Source organism: Mesocricetus auratus, unplaced genomic scaffold, assembly GCF_017639785.1.
Source record: "Mesocricetus auratus isolate SY011 unplaced genomic scaffold, BCM_Maur_2.0 Super-Scaffold_100008, whole genome shotgun sequence".
NCBI lineage: Eukaryota > Metazoa > Chordata > Mammalia > Rodentia > Cricetidae > Mesocricetus > Mesocricetus auratus.
The window spans coordinates 57,373,811-57,392,980 of record NW_024429192.1 but is presented as its reverse complement, the minus strand read 5'-3'; the positions used below and the strand labels follow the sequence as shown (position 1 = coordinate 57,392,980).

The following is a 19,170-nucleotide window of genomic DNA, read 5'->3' as shown; positions in this document are numbered from 1 at the left end:
GGGGGTTGGCTGAGGGGTAGTTGGGGAGTATGAGAGGATGGGAGGGAGAGGGAACTGGAATTGATATGTAAAATAAGATTGTTTCTAATTTAAATAAAAATTATATATATATACACATACATATATATATATATATATCCAAATCAAATACAGTTGTTGTGGAGTTCCATCATTTCAGATACAGAATCTTTATACTGAGGATATGAAGTCTATACATGGAATTATGTGTGTGAGTATGTATGTGTGTGTGTGTATCTGTGTGTGTGTGAGTGTGTGTGTGTGTCCTTCTATGCTATATTCTTTCCCTCATCATTATGTTTCTGAGCCTCCTCCTCCTCTTTGCTGTAGAAGCATTTTATTATTGGGGGGCTTTATGGATGAGCCTTGTTCTGGATGTAAATTTAGACTAACCCCAAACTTGCATTCCTATTATCAGAATTTGTTTGTTTGTTTGGTTTGGTTTCTTCAAGACAGGGTTTTTCTGTGTAGTCTTGGCTGTCCTAGAACTTACTCTGTAGACCAGGCTGGCCTCAAACTCAGAGATCCACCTGCTCCTGCCTCCCGAGTACTGTGCCACCACCTCCAGCTTCTATTACTGAAAGTTCTTACCGTCTGTCTTCACATGCTGAGTAACACCCGACCTCTTTCCGGAGTACTTGTACTAATCAATGCTGCTGTAGAGATGGGCGAGGCATTCGAATCCTATGTATTGTCACGTTTGCCATTCTTGTGGGTATTTGGAAAACAGACATCTTTACCTGCTGAGCCGTCTCATCTGCCATGTCTGTCTTTTTCCGATGAGGTTGTAGGGATTCACTATTTTCCATATCTTTTTATCAGAAACTTCTTTTAAAGTTATGAGTTTCTAAGGACTTAGTTTATTTTATTGTTAGAATCTGCCAAGCCCCTCTAATAACTGCTCACCCAAACTAGTTCTCAAGCATTATAAAACCTTTTGCTTCCACATTCCTTTCCTCCTCTCCCCTTCCTCCTCTCCTTTCAAGGGCTGTTCTGGGGAGGGTGTCTCAGATCAGTATGGTTCTGATACACCCTTAGAAGCCTCAGCTGCTTTCAGAGGGGTACCAGGAGTGCTTTAGGCTGGAAGTTCAGAGCTGGGAGCTGCCCACATAAAACTGATGTCTTAAGCCATGAACCAGGTCAAGAGCCTCTTGAGTGAGTCTAGGTGGAGAAAAGGAGTGTCTGGAGGACAAGGCACAGGACGGCTTTAGATACCATCTCTGAGGCGTGGGGAGTGGGTTAGGAAGATGGAGAGCGATCAGCGGGTGGAGGAGGCAGCAAGTGGAGAGAAGCCAGGTGAAGAATCTCCCACACAGAGGGGAAGGGCCTCTGTGTTGCATGAATTTCCTCAGGGACCGAGATGTGACTGCCCGTTTGGTTCCATGAGTGGCTGTGATAGTTTCCAGGAAAGGCAGTTAAAACATCTTCCCACATCCATGCCCTCCTCCATGAATGCCAGGCATGTGTAATTGTCTGTGCATTAGCACATGTCCACATATGCTAACAGGATTTCCCTGCTCCAGGCACTTGTGGTTCTGCTGTAACAACTTGTCCCTTAGCTGTCCCTCAGCCTGGGTGAGCGGAAGGTGAGTGGTTTGTAATCACATGGAGGCCGCCTATTTGGGGGAGTTGAAACACCAAGACTTCCAAAGCTGTACATTAGTGATGTGGCCTATGCCTGTGGTATTTAGGAGCCACTATTTGACTGTATTGGGTTTGCATTTTCACATGTTGGCTCAGGTCTCACATTGACCCCATGAGTTGGATTTTTTTCCCAACTTCACGTGGAGAGAGGTTCCTGAGATATTACATTTGATTTTTTTTATCATTTAATTGTAAAATTTCTGAAACTTTCTACCTGAAATTTCATAGTTCTATATTTTTGTTGTTCTCGTAGAAAGGGCCAAATAAAACACCTGTAGCAGCCATCTGCCTGACCAGCTTGGTGACTATGGCCTTCGTCCTTGTGGGCCAGGTGAATGTTCTGGCACCCGTTGTCACCATCAGCTTCATGCTGACCTACATCGCTGTGGACTACTCTTACTTTGCCCTCTCCATGGCTCACAACAGCCTCCCCCAGTCTCCGGAACCGGTGCCCAGAGAAGATCCAGGTCCTCTACGCTGCTCCGAGCACCTGCTCCAGGACAAGGCTCCCAGCTACGGCTCTGACACCCCTGCTGGAAGCCTCGCTGAGGGCACCCTGCTAGAGTTCACCAAGGACATGGATCTGCTACTCCATCCCTTAGGGAGGCACGAGAGCCCGCTTGGGTCAAGAGAGGAAAACCAGATCCCAAAGAGGCAGAAGGGGAAGTACAAGCAAGTCACCAAGCGAACCCTACAAGATAGCTTCCTATTGGACTTGGGGTCTCCTTCGTCCTTTCCTACAGAAGCCTCTGGTGGGCTGCCCGCTGCCTCCTGGGAGGAGCAGGAGTCCTGTCAGAACCAGCAGGCTTTAGGGAGTGAATCGCATGAGCAACTTGTCCTGGACCTGTGCAGCCAGCCAAGAGGGAATAGAGAAGGTAAGTGCTGTGGGACTGTGCCAGGGACTCCTATTTTGGGGCAACCACCATTTGCTTCCCCTACCCGGTTATTACACCCCAGTTTTCGTAACTTTTGGTAATTTTAATATTTATTTCAGAATGTTAGAATTTAGGTGCCAGTTAAATTATTTATAATTCTACCATGTTATTTACACACTGGCTCATTTTAGACAAAAATTTCTATTTGCATATATAGTAGTTAGGGGCCATAGCTAGAAATTGAGTGTCATTTTCCTCTTAGTCAAAAGTCAGCTGAAGCTTAATTACCATGAATCAGGCTAAGTTATCCTTTGTTGGGGATCTTTCTTAACGCCAAGGACACTCAGTTTGTTGGCAGAAGAGGACTGTCAAGTAACACAGGCACCATGGGATGAGAGGATGGTAGTGAAAGGATTCTAGTATTTCTTAAACCTACAAGCACAAAGAAAATCATTATAGAATGTGAGAAATTCTGAGAGAAAGAGAAAACATCATCTTTGAGGACCTGCCATGTCCTAGTGTTTTATATCTTTATATATTATAGTTTTGGTCCAGAATGTCATTCACAGCCCATGCTAAATGCGTGATCCCAGGATGGTGCAATGGTAGTAGTAGAGCCATTAAGGGGAGGAGCCTAATGGGAGGTCTCCAGGTCATCAGAGGTATGCTCCTCAAGGGGGCTTGGGGGCGCTGGTTCTCTTTCTGTTCTCCTTTGCTCTCTGGCCCATGATATAAGCAAGTCTTATTTTATCACATGTTTCCCCATGGTATGATACTCTGCTACAGGCCCAAAGCAGTGGAGTCAACCAGCCACGAACTGACACCTCCAAAACCATAGGCCAAAACAAACCTTTTTGCTTCAAAAGTTGGTGAAATAACTAGCTTTCTATCGTGATGACAACATGCCTGAGAAAACAACTTAAAGGTGAAAGAATGTATTTGGGCACCATTTCAGAGGTTTCTGTCCATACTCAGTTGACACCATTGTGTTTGAGCCTGTGGCAAGGATGAGGACATCAGGGAACTCTCTGGAAGTATGCTGGAAGGTGCAGGACAGTGCCTTGCAGCAGCGGTATTCCCCAGATAAACACCATCTTTGAGTGTCAGTGAGTCCGGCTCCAGAGTCCTACCTCACTCTCTAGACTTTCAGCTGTTTTCAGAAATACATTTTTAAAAACTTAGTTAAGATGTACTCAATACATAATTACTATCTGAGCCATTTCTAGTATACAGATGAGTGTCATTAAATATATTTGTGTTTAAGTTAGACAGCTACTACTATTGTCATTTCCTTCTGATAAAACTGAAACTACATCCATCAATCAGTAGCTCTCATTCTCTTTCAGTGAGCTCAGTGTTGGGGAACACACCCTGCTGAGCCTACATCCTTACTGTTGGAATGATGACAGTGGGTGTTCACTTTGTGTTGACTTGAGTCAGGCGAGTCTCTGAGTCTAGGCCAGCCTGGTCTACAGAGTGAGTTCTAGGACAGCCAGGACTACACAGAGAAGCCCTTTCTCCAAACAATAACAACAGTAACAAGGTTTTTGTTAAGTTGACACACGCTCAGTCACCTGAGAAGAGGAACCCTCAATGGAGAAAATGCCTCCATCAGATTGTCTTATAGATTAATACTTGTTGTGGGAGAATCCATCCCACTGTGTGTGGTATCACCCTGGGCAGATGGCCCTGAGTTGTGCAAGAAAGCCGGCTGAGAGAGCTTACAGGGAGCTTGCACCACTGAGCAGCATCCTCCACGACCTCTGCTTGCACCACTGAGCAGCATCCTCCACGGCCTTTGCGTCAGTTCCTGCCCCCAGGTTCCTGCCCCTAGGTTCCTGCCCCGAGTCCCTGCCCTGACTTCCCTCCATGATGAACAGCAAGCTGTAAGATGAAACAAACTCTTTCCTCCCCAAATTGCCTTTGGTTGTAGTGTTTATCACAGCAATAGGAAGCAAACCAGAGCAATGACTGATCCCAGTTTGTCATCTCTGAAGCCTCGGGACATGTCCTTTTATTCCCACGTTCTTTAGCCTGGAGACTAGAATGGGGGTGTGCAGGGGTGCTCTTGACTTCAGATGTAGAAGCTCCTTGTTTAAAATAAACCTGGTAAGTACTCCCACTAATTTCTCAATGCCTCTGGTTCCCTAAGGACAAGACCTTTCCATCTTTTTGGGTTCTGTTTGTTGTGTTTTGAGATCTCAGAGTCTCATTATATAGCCCAGATTGGTTTTACAATTATTATGTATTGGAGGCTGGCTTTAAACTCAGCTGGGCTCCCTAGTGCTGGGATTAGAGCCGTACACCACAATACCCAACAAGATCGTTATATCTTTGGAGATTTCTTCCTCTCTCCATCACCCATCATGCTGATATTGTGTCTCCTACTGCTGCTCTTGTCACTGCTGTTCACAGAATCCCACCTGTTCCCTGCTCTCCTCGATAATTTTCCACAACGCGGCCATCCCCCCCCCCCCCCCCGGTCTTGTTAAACAGTGCTCTGTTTTCTTGTCATCATGTTCTCCTCCCCGGAACATGTCACAAATTTCTTTCCCAGTTTTTCTGGTGATTTTGGTTTTAAATGTTGCTTGCTGTGTCAGTTATAATGAGGCTTGATTACCAATAACAAAATCACAAGACAGTAGTGATTTAACAAGGAGCCCGAGGTGGATGCAGCAACTCCACAGCCCTGAGTGGCTAGGATTCCTTTTTTCTTTACCACCCACACTTAGCAGATTGTCTTGTGATGCGAGGTGGGGCTGCTGGAGCCTGGCCCTTCTGTCACATCCAGGCCATAGAAGAAAGGAAGAGGCACAAAAGACAGGCTTTCCATGGTTGGCGTTTAGTCACGTGATATGGTTGGCACAGCCTGAGAGACGGGCTAGCAGATGCCTTTTTACCCAGCGTATTGCTACTTATAAAATGATGCTTTGCTTTTGATTTCTTCACCAGGAAGACCATAAGGTGGAAACCAGCAGTCTGGTTCATGTTGTTCTGACTTTAATTTCCAAACGCTTTGGTCGTAACCTGACTTGTCTATATCTTCATTTTTCTTATTTTGAATATTATCCATTGTTTGTTTTATAGATATAACTGCTTCTATTATGTCCTTGAGATATATCGTTCCTTTCTCCCTGTAAAAATCTTTCTGCTCTGTTTTGTTTTCTCTAGATTCTTTTCCTTTGGTGTTGCCTCCCTTCCTCTCCCCTCCCTCCCTTCTTCCTTCTTCCCCTCCTTCTCCCCTCCCTATTTCCCTCCTTCTATCCTTCTCTCTTTTATTGCAAACACGTTTTTAAAACATATTTTTTACATATCATATTCTCATCACAGTTTCCCCTCCATCATCTCCTCCAAAGTCTTCCCATTCCTCACCCATCCAACTCAACACCTTCTTTCTTTCTCTCTCTAGAAAACAAATGGCCAAAAAGAAAAGGTCAAACTGGAATAAAACAAACAGACAAATGGGAGGAGTGCAGAGAAAAAGTATGAGAAACACACACACACACACACACACACACACACACACCCACTAAATTGGAAACCATAACAGGTAAGCAGCAAACAAGGCAAAAATGCTCAGACAAAGCATTATGAGACAGAAATACCACTGAGTTCGTTTTGTGTTGGCTGTCTGCTGCAGGCCCTGGGGCCTCCCTTAAGTGTGGTTTGTATACCCAGTGCAGCTTTATCGGAGAAAACTGACTCTTCCTTTGCCAGCAGTTATCAATGGGAGACAGCTCTGGGTTAAGGATGGAGGCTCATGTCCATTTCCCTTCTCCGTGCTGTGACCCACCTGTGTAGTCCCTGTGCATATTGCTACCCTCTCTGAGTTTATGTATGTGTCAGTCCTTTGTGTCTGAAGGGAGCTGTTTTCTTGGTGTCCTCCATCCCCACTGGTCCTTACAACCTTTCCGCCTCCCCTTCTGAAGAGTTCTCTGGGCCCTAAGGGGAGAGAGCAGTGTGATGAAGACATCCCACTTAGGACTGAGTGTTCCAAGGCCTCTTATTCTCTGTACAGTGTCCTGTTGTGAGTTCCCTGCATTAGATCCCATCTCCTGAAGGAGGAAGCTTCTCGGATGCTGGCTGAGCCTGACTCTGATCTACGGGTATAGCAGAATGGCATTATGAGCCACTTTATTGTCATGTTCCTTTAGCAAAGCAATAGTACTTGATTTCCCTCTAGGTCCATGGCTTATCTAGTCTCAAGTTCTTAGACACCCAAGCATTATCAGGAGTGAGTTCTGTCGCAGGAGTAGGCCAGATCAAATCACACAATGGCTGGTTACAACCTTCATGCCATTACTGTACCAGATATATGCAGACAGGTTACCATTGTGGGTTAAAGGCTTTAGAACTGGACTGGTGTTTATCTTTCTCCTTTGGTGCTGTGCAAAATAATATCCAGGATATATCTATATCTATATATATGCATATATATGCACATATAAGCATATATATATATATGCTTCTACTGTAGCAGGTTTCCATATGACCCCTTTTAAGGCACTTAGTGTTAGCTGCCTCTCTTTGTATTCCTTCCCTTACACCCCTTCTTAGCTACCCCTCTCAATTTAATCCTCTGGTTCCAGTCCCCACTCCTATCTCTCCATAACTACATATTCTATTTCCCCTATATTAGGGATTCTTTCTACCCTGTCTAGTCGCTTACTCTATGCTTAACCTCTGTTGTTATGTGGATAGTAGCAATTCTATCAAAGGCTTAAAATCTAGCATCCAACATATAAGAGAATACATACCATATTTGTCTTTGGGGTCTGGGTTACCTCATTCAGGATCATCGTTTTCTAGCCCCATCCATTTACCTGAAAATTTCAGTTTTTCAAAGCTGGATAATATTTCATTGTATGAATGTACCACTTCTTCTTTATCCATTCATCTGTTGATAGACACCTATATTGTTCCCAATTTCTAGCTATTGTGAATAGAGCAGCAGTGAACATGGATGAGCAAGTGTCTCTGTAGTAGGATGTGGAGTGGAATAGCTGGATCTTGAGGCAGATATAGTCCAAGCTTCCTGAGGAACTGACACACTGATTTCCACAGCAGCTGTACAAGTTTGCACTCCCACCAGCAATGGATGAGTACTCCCCTTACCCCATGTTGTGGTTTGAAAGAAAATGGCCCTCAAAGGGAGTGGAACTATTAGGAGGTGTAGCCTTGTTGGAGGAAGTATGTCACTGTGGAGGTGGGCTTTGAAGACTCATATATGCTCAAGCCATGCTCAGTGTGATACCCAGTCCACTTCCTGTTGCCTTATGATCAAGATGTAGCCAGCATCATTTCTGCCTACTTGCCACCATGCTCCCCACCATGATGATAATGAACCAAACCTCTGACTGTAAGTCACCACCTCAATTAAATGTTTTCCTTTTTAAGAGTTGCTGTAGTCGTGGTGTCTCTTCACAACATTAGAAACCTTGTGTAAGCCTTTAATCCCAGCACACAGGAAGCAGAGGTAGGTGAATCTTTATGAGTTCCAGATCAGCCTGGTCTACAAAGTGAGTTTTAGTACAGCTGGGGCTACACAGAGAAACCCTGTTTTGAAAAAACAAAAACAAAAAAGCCCCTTTGATGGGGAAGTCCTTTATTTATATGTCAATAAAGCACTGATGGCCAATAGGGAAGCAAGATAGGTGGGACTAAGGAGTCCAGGAGGACTCTGGGTAGGAGAAACACAGGGAGTCAAGATGTAACCACCATAGAGGTAAGAAGCCCGAAAACTTTTCTCTGGTAAGAGAAATACTTAGATTGGCAGTTATGGGGTACATATTTAAGTCAGAGCTAGCCAGTAAGAAACAAGCAAGGCCAACAGCTTCATAATTAATACAGCATCTTGTGTGTTATTTGGGGACTACAACTTGGCAGAGCCCAGGCAACTGGTGGGGAAAAACCAAAGCGGCTGACAAGGAAAAGGCTTCTCTCTACACCCGTTAACTAAGACACCCCATATCCTCTACAGCATGAGCTGTCATTTGCTTTTTTGATCTTGTCCATTCTTGCTGGTATAAGATGAAATCTCAAAGTTGTTTTGATTTGTTTCCCTGATGAGTAAGAATGCTAAACATTTCTTTAAGTGTTTCTCAATCATTGTATTTCATCTTTTGAGAACTCTCTATTTAGTTATATTTATTTGTTTAGGTACTTTATGCATATGGATATTTTGTCTGTATGTATACTTGCATGATAGAAGAAGGCATCAGATCTCATGTGATTATCATTATAGAGGATCGTGAGCTGGAAAAGCAGCCAGTGCTCTTAATTGCTGAGTCAACCTCTCAGCCCCCGACCCAACCCCATTCTTAAGTGGGTTGTTTCTTTTTATTGTTGTTTTATTTTTCGACACAGGGTTTCTCTGTGTAGCCTCGAACTCAGAGATCCACCTGTGTCTGCCTCCCGGGTGCTGGTATTAAAGGAGTGCACCACCACTACCACCACCCAGCGGGTTGTTTTCTTCATGTACAGGTTTTTGTTTGTTTTGGTTCTTTATATATTTCACACATTAACCTTCTATTAGAACTGTAATTAATAGGTAAAGATCTTTTCCCATTCCATAGCCTGCTGCTATATCTGGATGATGTTGTCCTTTGCCATACAGAAGCTTTTTCAGTTTTATGAGGTTTTAGTGCCTGTGCTATTGATGTTCCACGTAGAAGGTTTTTTCCCGTGCCAGTGAGCTAAGACTACTCCCCATTTTCTCTGCTACCAGATTCAGAAATGTGTACGGACCTATGTTGGGGTCCTTGATTCATTTGGAGTTGAGTTTTATGCAGGGTGATGAATATGGATCTATTTGCATTCTTCTACTTGGAGTCATCCAGTTTGACCAACACCATTTGTTGAAAATGCAGGATTTTTGTTTTTTTCACTGTGTATTTTTGGCTTCTTTGTCAAAAACCAGGTGTCCATAAGGTCTTTAATTTAATTCCATTAATCAACATGTCTGTTTTGTGTCAATAGCATGCTGTTTTACTTACTATAGCTCTGTAGTAAAATTTGAGACTGGGAATGGTGTTACCTCTAACAGTTCTTTGATTATTTAGGATTGTTCTAGATGTTCTGTTTTTGTTTATTCTCCCCTTCCCTCCCTTCTCTCTCTCTCTCTCTCTCTCTCTCTCTCTCTCTCTCTCTCTCTCTCTGTGTGTGTTTATAAGAAGCTGAAAATTGTCCTTCCAGTTTCTGTGAATACTTGTGTTAGAATTTTGATGGGGATGACTTTGAATCTGTGCATTGCTTTTGGTAGGATGGCAATGCTACTATGTTAATCCTGCTGTAGATCCATGAGCATAGGGGATCTTTCCATCTCCTGATATCTTCTTCAATTTCTTCAATGTCTTCAAGTTTTTATCATACAAATCTTTCACTTGCCTGGTTAGAATTGCCCTGATATCTATATCTATATATATCTATATCTATATATCTATATCTATATATCTATATCGAGAGATAGAGAGAGGGAGAGACACAGAGACTGATAGTCTATTTTAAAAGGTGTTGTTTCCCTGATTTCTTTATCTGTCATTTTTGTATATGAAGGCTACTAATTTTTTTGTGTTAACTTTGTGTCCTGCTACTTTGCGGAAAGTGTTTATCAGCTATAGAAGTTTCCTGGTGGATTTTTTTAGGGTCTCTTATATATTCTATCATAGCATCTGCAACTAAAGATACTTTGACTTCTTCCTTTTAAATCTGTATCCCTTTGATCTCCTTCAGTTGTCGTAATCCTCTACCTAAGACTTCAAGTACTGTATTGAATAAGTATGGAGAGAGTAGACAGCCTTGTCTTTTTCCTGATTTTAATGGAAATGCTTTGAATATCTCTCCATTTAATTTGATGTTGGCTATGGGCCTACTGTAAATTACCTTTTTTATGTTGGGGTATGTCTCTTGTATCTCTGGTCTCTCCAGGATGGAGGAGTGTTGTATTTTGTCAATGGCCTTTTCACATCTAATGAGATAATCATGTGGTTTTTGTCTTTAAGTTTATATGGTGGATTACATTTATTGATTTAGGTATGTTGAACCGTCCCTGCATCTCTGGGAGGAAACCTTTTTGATTTGTTCTTGGATTTGGTTTGCAAGTATTTTATTGAGAATTTTTGTATTTATGTTCATAAGGGAAGTTAGTCTGTAATTTTCTTTCTTTGTTGGGTTTTATGTGGTTTGGGTATCAGGGTAACTGGGTCCTCATAAAATGAATTGGGCAATGTTCCTTCTGTTACTATCTTGTGGATAATTTGAAGAGTATTGGCATTAACTCTTCCTTGAAAGTCTGGTAGAATTCTGTGCTAAAACCTGGGCTTTTTTGGCTAGGAGATTTTTAGTGACTGCTTCTATGTCACTGGGGCTTATAGGTCTGTTTAAGTTGTTTGTCTGATTTTGATTTAACTTTGGTAAGTGGCACCTATCAAGAAAAATATCCATTTCTTTTAGGTTTTCCAATTTGGTGGAATACAGATTTTAAAGTGTGTCTTTATGATTATCTGGACATCCTTTTCATTTCTGATTTTGTTAATATGGATATTCTGTTCCTGCCCTTTAGTTAATTTGAATAAGGGTTTATCAATCTTACTGATTTTCTCAACCATTGATTCTTTTCATTTGTTTGTTTTCTATTTTATTGATTTCAGCCCTAAGTTTGATTATTTCTTGCTGTCTCTTTCTTTTGGTTGTCATTTCTTTTTTGTTCTAGAGCTTCCAGGTGTATTGCCAAGCCTTTATTAGATCACCTGTTTTTCTTTTCATGGTTACAACTAACTACATTTGGCATTCTGTATCCATGGTCTACATCCATAGATTTAGCCGAATACAGAAGAAAAGTATTTGACAAAAAATAAAAAATAAAAAAATAAGTTGCCACTGTCCTGTCTTGTATTTAGTCCTGTGGTAATTGCATCTATATTGAAATCAAACATCATTATTCTTTTTTAGCCTTAATAAATAATACAGTTTAATAACTAGTTACATAGCATTCATTACAATAGGCACATAGAATGTAGACATAACTTGCTGTGTTAGAGAATGTGCAGGTTCTATGAAAACACTGCATTTCATATGCAAGATGTGAATTTTTGCTATCTATGGGCATCCTGAAACAAGTTATCAGTGGATGACAAAGGACAGACGACTGTCCTAAGAGCCATTTGGGAGCTCTGAATATAATAAGACATGTTGCTTGGGGAACCTTACTGAACAATGACTGGGAATAAGCTGGTCTCTTCGCTGGCTTGAATACGAACAGCTAAAGACTTTCCCTAAGGCTCTTTTATTCCTTTTGGGTCTAATCTGTGGGGGAGGGGAGACACAGATGGCAGCTTGCTTTCTGGGAGTCCAGTGAGACAAGGGATTTGGCAAGTCCTATTGTGTAGGTCCCAGACCTTCAGATCCCTCCTCTTTGTGTCAAGCACAGACACAATGGCTGGATTTCTTCAGAGGAAGAACACCTTGGATAGGGATTACAAAAGCAGAGTTTGGTCCTTGCTTGCTAGGCAGGGGAGGGTCTTAGTCTATGGCAGAGACAGACCCAACATCAGCCAGCTGGCCTGGGCTCTGCTGAGGTCCTCCAGGGGGAATGGCATCTCCTGCCAGCCATCTGTGGGGTCACCTCATCTGTTCCACATAGATTGTCCTCACTGTTCCTTGGCTCTCTAAGCCTTACTTCTGTCTCCACTATCTGCCCTCTGGTTTGGGTTTATACTGGTTTTCATACCTTTCTGTCTCTGTGTGGGTTTTCCAGACAGACATGTGGTCACAGTCTGTGAGTTAAAACAAATTTATGTTTATCTCTTACCTCTCTGTTTATGTGTGTATGCTCATTCGTGTGCCATGGTGCACATGCTGGTGCAGAGGTCAAAGGACAATTGGCAAGAGTTGCTCTCTCCCTCTACCGTGTGGGTTGCAGAGACTGAACTCAGGTCGTCAGGCTTGGCAGCAGGTGCCCTTACCTGCTGAGCCGTCTCACTGGGCCAGTCTGTGATTTTTAATGAATGAAGTGGGCACTATCCCAGCTGTTCAGGCTTAGCAATGCCATGGCTTTGATTGGCTGTTCCTCTGTCCCCCTCCCTGCTACCTTTTTTCTTGGCAAAGCCACACCTCATCCCATTCTTGGACTTTTGCCAAGTCCCCAAACTAGTGTCCTACCTCCAGACTCTCCCCGTCCTCCTCCTTGAACTGCCCATGGAATGACTTTTCTCTCTTTCTTAGAAACCCCTGTGGACCCTCAGCTTCGGTCAGAAGTCCAGATTTGTGTCCTCGGCACAGCTCTTCAGCCCTGTCCTCACCTTCCTCCGGGCCACATACTCCTGACCACCCAAGGACAGAGCATTACAGCTGAGCTCACTCGAGGGCCCTAAATCCACCCCATTCTGCTCCATCCTGGCTTTCCTAGCCTGTGCTGTCCCGCAGGCTGTTTCTCCTCCTCCTCCTTTCTCTATTTAGAAAACTCTGACGTTTAAAATCCATCTGGCTTTTTAAAGACTTTCACCTCTTTTGAGGACTTAGAGAATTTTTCCATTGCAAGTGAGAACACTTGATTCCTAGGAGACGCCTAAGTCCTTATCACGTTGTGTTAGACATTTATATCAGGTTTGTTCCCACAGTCATATTGTTCCCCATTCATCTGCTTGTCTTAAGAAAATAAACATTGATTTTCTTTCTCTGGATCACACACTGGGCCTTTTCACCTTTGTATCCATCACTGTTCCCTCTTGGTCCAGGGGATGAGGCAAACATTTGGTCAGGTTTAGTTAAAGGGATGAGCAGTTGAACAGAAACCCTGATCAGTAAACTTGACAAGAAGAGTTAACCTGTGAGACATGCATAGTCTTTGATAAGCCAAATGCCACCAAATGATAAGAATGAATTGGAATTATGTATTCTTGACATTATGAGTCAAAAATAACTTGTATTTTATACCTTACATATACACAGTCCTTATTTACACCATCTGGGCAAGAGAGATACTTCTGAATTTCATCATCAAAGAGAAAAAGGAGCTGATTAACTAGAAATAAAAAACATTTGTGCAACACAGTGCCACAGAAGAGAACAATTATCCTGCCAAGTACAACTGATAAAAGCAAACCTTGTAGAGCACATTATTTTTAAAAACAGGAAGGTCAGGCTCCAGTCTTCTCTGGGGTCAGGAGACTCAAACACACAGTTTACATTGGGAAAGTTTGGTGCCCAGATCCATTCAACAGAGTCGTCTTCTTCTTCTTCTTCTTCTTCTTCTTCTTCTTCTTCTTCTTCTTCTTCTTCTTCTTCTTCTTCTTCTTCTTCTTCTTCTTCTTCTTCTTCTTCTTCTTCTTCTCCTTTTTTTCTTCTTCTTTTGGGACAGGGTTTCTCTGTTCTCTATGTAGCCCCAGCTGTTCTGGAACTCACTCTGTAGACCATGCTGTCCAACTCAGAGTTTTATTCTTAGTTATATATTGCCAGTACCTAAAATTAGCAAGCCTGTTGAGTGTGTCCTCTGACATCACAGCAATAAGTCTTTGATATGAATTGTTTCATCCTGAAGCCCAGAGACAGGCATTTGTTATTAGCATTTTATGGATGATAAAACTGAAGCTTGGAGAAGCTGGGCACTTCAGGATGTGAGCACAGGTTTCCCTGACTCCAGAAGCACAGAACAAAGTGCTTAGTGGTGTAGAGAACTGACTGCTCTTCCAGAGGACTAGGTTCTATTCCCAGCACCCCAATGGTAGCTCACAAACACCTGTAACTCCAGTTCTAGGGGCTCTAGTGCCTCTGCAAGCACCTGCAGGCTTGTGGCACACATAAATGCATGCATACATACACATAAATTAAAAAAATAAAATGCATAATACCAAAGTGCATGCTACTTGCTGAGGGTTCCAATTATGAACCAGACTATGGTGCCGATTAAATGAATACAACCTAAATCACTTTTTAGATGTCACTGCAGCTGTGTATGGTGGCCCACACCTGTAATCCCAGCATGCAGGAAAAGGCAGAAAAAGGATTACTCGGAATTTGAAGCCAGTCTTGGCTACTTAATGAATTCCAGGCTAGCTTGGGCAGCACAGTGAGATACTGTCTCAAACAAAGACATGTCTATTAAGTTGTTAAAATTTTAAATAAAAGGTACATGACCATTAACCAGATATAATTTACTATAAGCCACACCAGTTAACTCATTCTTCTTGGACCCATTGATTCAAGGTTATTTTCTATCAAATTCAAGAACATGTTGATTGCTGTTTCAAGTGTTTTCTCCAGCACTGGGTTCCTCTTGGTTCATGGAACTCCCATGGCATGTCTTTGGTCCCTGTCATTGTCTCACAGGTCATTGAGCCTGTTCCTTTCAGAATGGTGCAGTGAGGTTATACGTTTTCCAGTGTACGAGGTAGCTGCTGATTGCTGATAGCATTTTTTAATGTGTATTGGTGTTTTGCCTGCATGTGTGTCTGTGTGAAGGTTGTCAGATCCCCTAGAATTGGAGTTACAGACAGTTGTGAGCTGCCATGTGAGTGCTGGGATTTGAACCTGTGTCCTCTGGAGGAGTGGCCAGTGCTCTTAACCACTGAGCCATCTCTCCAGCCCTGCTCTGATATCTTTATTTGACTTTGAATTCTAGTTTTAAGTTTTGACTCTTGAAGCCTGCTACCTTCTCCTGGAAGGTGGCTCCTGTGTCTATAAGGTCAATAGACTTCTGCCACCTGCAGATGGACTTGTTCTGGGGCTAGGAAGCACAATTAGTTTGGGACAGGTCTCCAGTCTCCCTTGGCTTTTACATTTCCCCAGTCATCAATGGAAACATGGGAGTTACCTGGTCCTTCAGTGTCATTTCATCCCTTTTTGGGCTCTCCCTAGGCTGGCTGAGTCTACAGCCTCGCATTAGTAAAATGAAGGAGTGACGGAATGCCCCATTTGTTTTCCATTGCTCGTCATATATAGCTTAAAAAGCTAACTCTTCCCGCTGATCCAAGTTCTTTGTCCCTTCTGGAAGCTTGCAGCTGGCAGGAAGGCCTCAGAGCCACTGTCACCACCCTAAGCTACAGCAATTGTGTTTTTTTGTTTGTTTGTTTGTTTTTTGGTTTTTGGTTTTTCGAGACAGGGTTTCTCTGTATTGTTTTGGAGGCTGTCGGTCCAGCCTGGCCTCGAACTCACAAAGATCCGCCTGCCTCTGCCTCCCGAGTGCTGGGATTAAAGGCGTGTGCCACCACCGCCCGGCTAATTGTTTTGTTTTTAAATGTTTTAAATGTATTCTTTGATAATTTCATACATGAACACAGTATGTCTTGATCATACCCAGCAGCAAAAAAAGTGTTCATGATTGTTATGGCGACATTGTTTGTATTGATGACAAATTAGAAATAAATGTCTGCCATTTGGAAAGTAGCTGGGCAGATTGTAATATCAATATGATAAAAATATCATGAGGATTTTATACATAATTCTGTGCAGACTGTAATAGCTTAAATCTTTGGTCTCTATATGTTGCTTAGGGCCTGTGTTTATATTTTCCGATGAAGAGACAGAGGGGACTGGTGGTGTATCTTAGTAGCAGAGTGCTTGCTCATCACACAGGCCCTGGATTTGATCCTAGAACCACAAAAAAAGGGAGAGAAGGAGTCAATTTTCAGAGATGGTTTAGTAGAGATTTTAAGTGAGTTCTACAAAATTACTTAAATTCTTGACTGAAAAATGGACACAATTTGGGTTCCCCTCTGCTTAAAATATCTGTATGTGCATGAGTTTCATGAACATAGACGTCATAGACATGCCACTAGATTTTACATCAGTACTAGTTATTGTTTATGGCTTAGCTATTTTTAACGTGTACAATGCACTGCTTTGTTCATTTGTTGCTTTCCAACTGTATGCTTGATATAGTGCAGCTGCCTTCCTGGTTATTACTCCCTAGGATTGTTGGCATGAGCAACTATCCTCTCCCCCTCAGTCGTTTGTAAGATTTGCTTCACAGTCAAAATCTGTCAAGATGAAACCTCCCTTTAGTCAGTCTATAAGGGTATGGGGACCTGATCATTTAGAATTATGAGTAACTGTTTTGTTACAGTTGAGCACAGCCATTGAGAAGCCTGCTGTGAATTGTCCCTTCTGTGGCTGATGAATGCAGGGACAGTGTGATGCACACCTCTATTCCAGCTCTTGGAAGGGAGGGACAGGAAGATCGTAAGTTGAAGATCAGTCTTGGTTAATCAGTGACTTTGAAGCCAGCCTGTATTATGTGACACTTTATCTCAAAATAACAATCAAAGCAAGGCTGTCTACTTGCCAAGGGAATAAACCCCTTTCTTCTCCTCCTCATGTACTTGGACCACCCCATACATACACACCCACACATATATCCCACACACATACACACCCCACACAATATACACTCACAACCACACATATAACACACACTCATACACACCCACACATACTTCCTTTAGGAACAATACAGATGCTTCTTTTGGCTTGCTGTAGAGGTGTGTCCTGATAAGCCATTAGTAACTTGAAGATATGGTAGGTGGAAAATGCTTGGAACAAGCCCAACCTACTGAATACCGAGATTCAGTGGCCCAGGCCTGTTAAATGTCTGTTGTTTCCCTTCATAATCATGGGATTGGATGAAAACTGTGGTCCCCTGTACTACAAGAGAGAATCATGCTGATCCAAAGATCAAAAATCCCCCAAATAAAGCCCAGTTTCCACTGGATGCATATCATCACTTCTGCACCATTCAGAGTCAGGAACTAATTATGTAATTGAGGTTGTACAAGATCAAGTGTTGGGAAAGAGAGAGCTTAGCATCTGACACATCTCAAAGAGGCAGAAATATGCATTCTTGGCCAATACTGTTTCTTCTGAACCAAAAAGGCAACTGTATTTCATTAAGCCTGTGATTGAAAAGAATGACTCATGCAATAACATGTTAAAATTACACATCTTAAGTCATAGCACTCATAACCAGATTCCTTCTTTAAAAAATAAAAAAAGTAATGGAGCCAGGCATGGTGGCTCATACCTGAACCCCTATACCCAGAAGGCTGAGGCAAGAGGATTCTGAGTTCCAGGCCAACCTGGCTTTCATAGCTAGAATTTATCTCAAGAAGAAAAAGACAATAGAGCCATCCATTCAAACAATGGTAACTCTCAACAGACTTTGTTTAATTCACAATTAGGAGACTTACTGAGTACTTCTTATGCATAAACTCTTAAATGCCTGGAGGTTTAAAAGAGGTTATTTGTCATTCAAATATGAATGTGTAGAACTCCAAGTATAGTACTTATAAGCACACAATGAAATCAAATGGGATTCGAGAGCATGAAGATGACATCTTTGGGGGTGAATGGCTCATTTGTTCAACCACATGTATGGAACATCCCCATTCCATGGTCCACTTTAAGTGTTGGAAGAGCATGCTGAGCAGATACAGGAAGGTTTTGGTGTCACGGAGCTCTCTTTCTTGTGGGGGAAGATGCATGATTAGCAAACAGACATTGCAATGTAAGTGGTAAATATGAGAGTCAAAAACACCATCCTGGGGTGTAGACTGGGGTATATCAGTTACTTTACATCTTGCTGAGGCAAAGACATCTTACCAGAGCAACTCATGGGAGCAAGGGCTTATTCCAGCTTACAGTGCAAGGGTGGAGTCCACTGTTATTGCAGGAGCTTGGGGAGGCAGCTAGTCACCTCAATTCATAGTCAAGCAGCAGACAGTGGTGATGCCAGTTCTCAATTAGCATTTGTATTTTCCTACAGTCTGATATTCAAGCTCAAAGAACAGTGCAATCCACTTTTAGGCTGGGTCTTTGCAATTCAATTAACCTAATCTAGAGGCTTGTCTCCTAGAGATTCTAGATTCTGTCAAGTTGGTAACAAACACTAACCATCCCTGGTCAGAAGGTGTGGCCTGTCACACACATTTATCGGAAAAGATCTTGTTGGGAAGCAAACAGGTTAAACTGTTCTAATGCAATAAAAACACAGTAGTTTGTACACAACAGAAGGTTCTTTCTCACTGGTATTAGCAATCTAAGAAGGGTGTTCCAAGTCTGGGAGTGGCTGGTTCTCTTCAATACACTGCTTCAGGGAACCAGACTTCTTCAAAGATCTGAAGACACACAGACCTCAGGACTTTGCCATGCCGATGTCATGGCTGAGTTACACATTCAGATCACAGGCAGAGGAGAAACAAAAAAAAGCAAAGGCTTTGGTGCAGAAGTGACCTCTTCAGGGCCGCTCTCTCTTGGCGAGATCTTGGCTGTATAACTGCAAGAAACCCTTAGCAATAGGTAGATGTGATATCCGCCACAGGACCCACTGCGGTCAACAGATTAAAGCGCTAAGTTTCTTATACCAGGAAGGCAGTCACAGGCGTGGTGAGGAATGGCCATATTCAGAATCAACTGGACTTACTGATGAAATGAGGTAGAAGTGGAAGAAAGAGAAGTCAATAGCTAGTTTGTGGAAACCGTATCGTTGACTCAGTCTTCAATGAGTTTTGGGAAGGATAGATTTCTATTTTAGCCATGTTAAGTTTGAGGTGCTTAGCAACCTACCCAAGAGAAGTATTGATTGGCAAGGCAATTAGATATAGAAAACTTAAGTTCAAGGGTGATCCGGACTCAGAGTTCTCAT

The 19,170-nt window shown here is 42.5% G+C and overlaps 1 protein-coding gene across 3 annotated transcripts in view; it reads left to right on the top strand.

Annotated features, from left to right (window-relative positions):
- Slc12a8 (solute carrier family 12 member 8) overlaps window positions 1-19,170 on the top strand; it is a 153,524-nt gene that overhangs the window by 112,958 nt on the left and 21,396 nt on the right. For 2 of the 3 annotated variants that reach the window (XM_040750885.1, XM_040750886.1), the window contains one exon: window positions 1,916-2,537. In XM_040750885.1, coding sequence (XP_040606819.1) covers window positions 1,916-2,537 — 622 coding nt within the window. Of the gene's footprint in view, window positions 1-1,915; window positions 2,538-12,758; window positions 13,222-19,170 lie in introns of those variants that run through there. The other variant, XM_040750887.1, reaches the window with a different exon arrangement.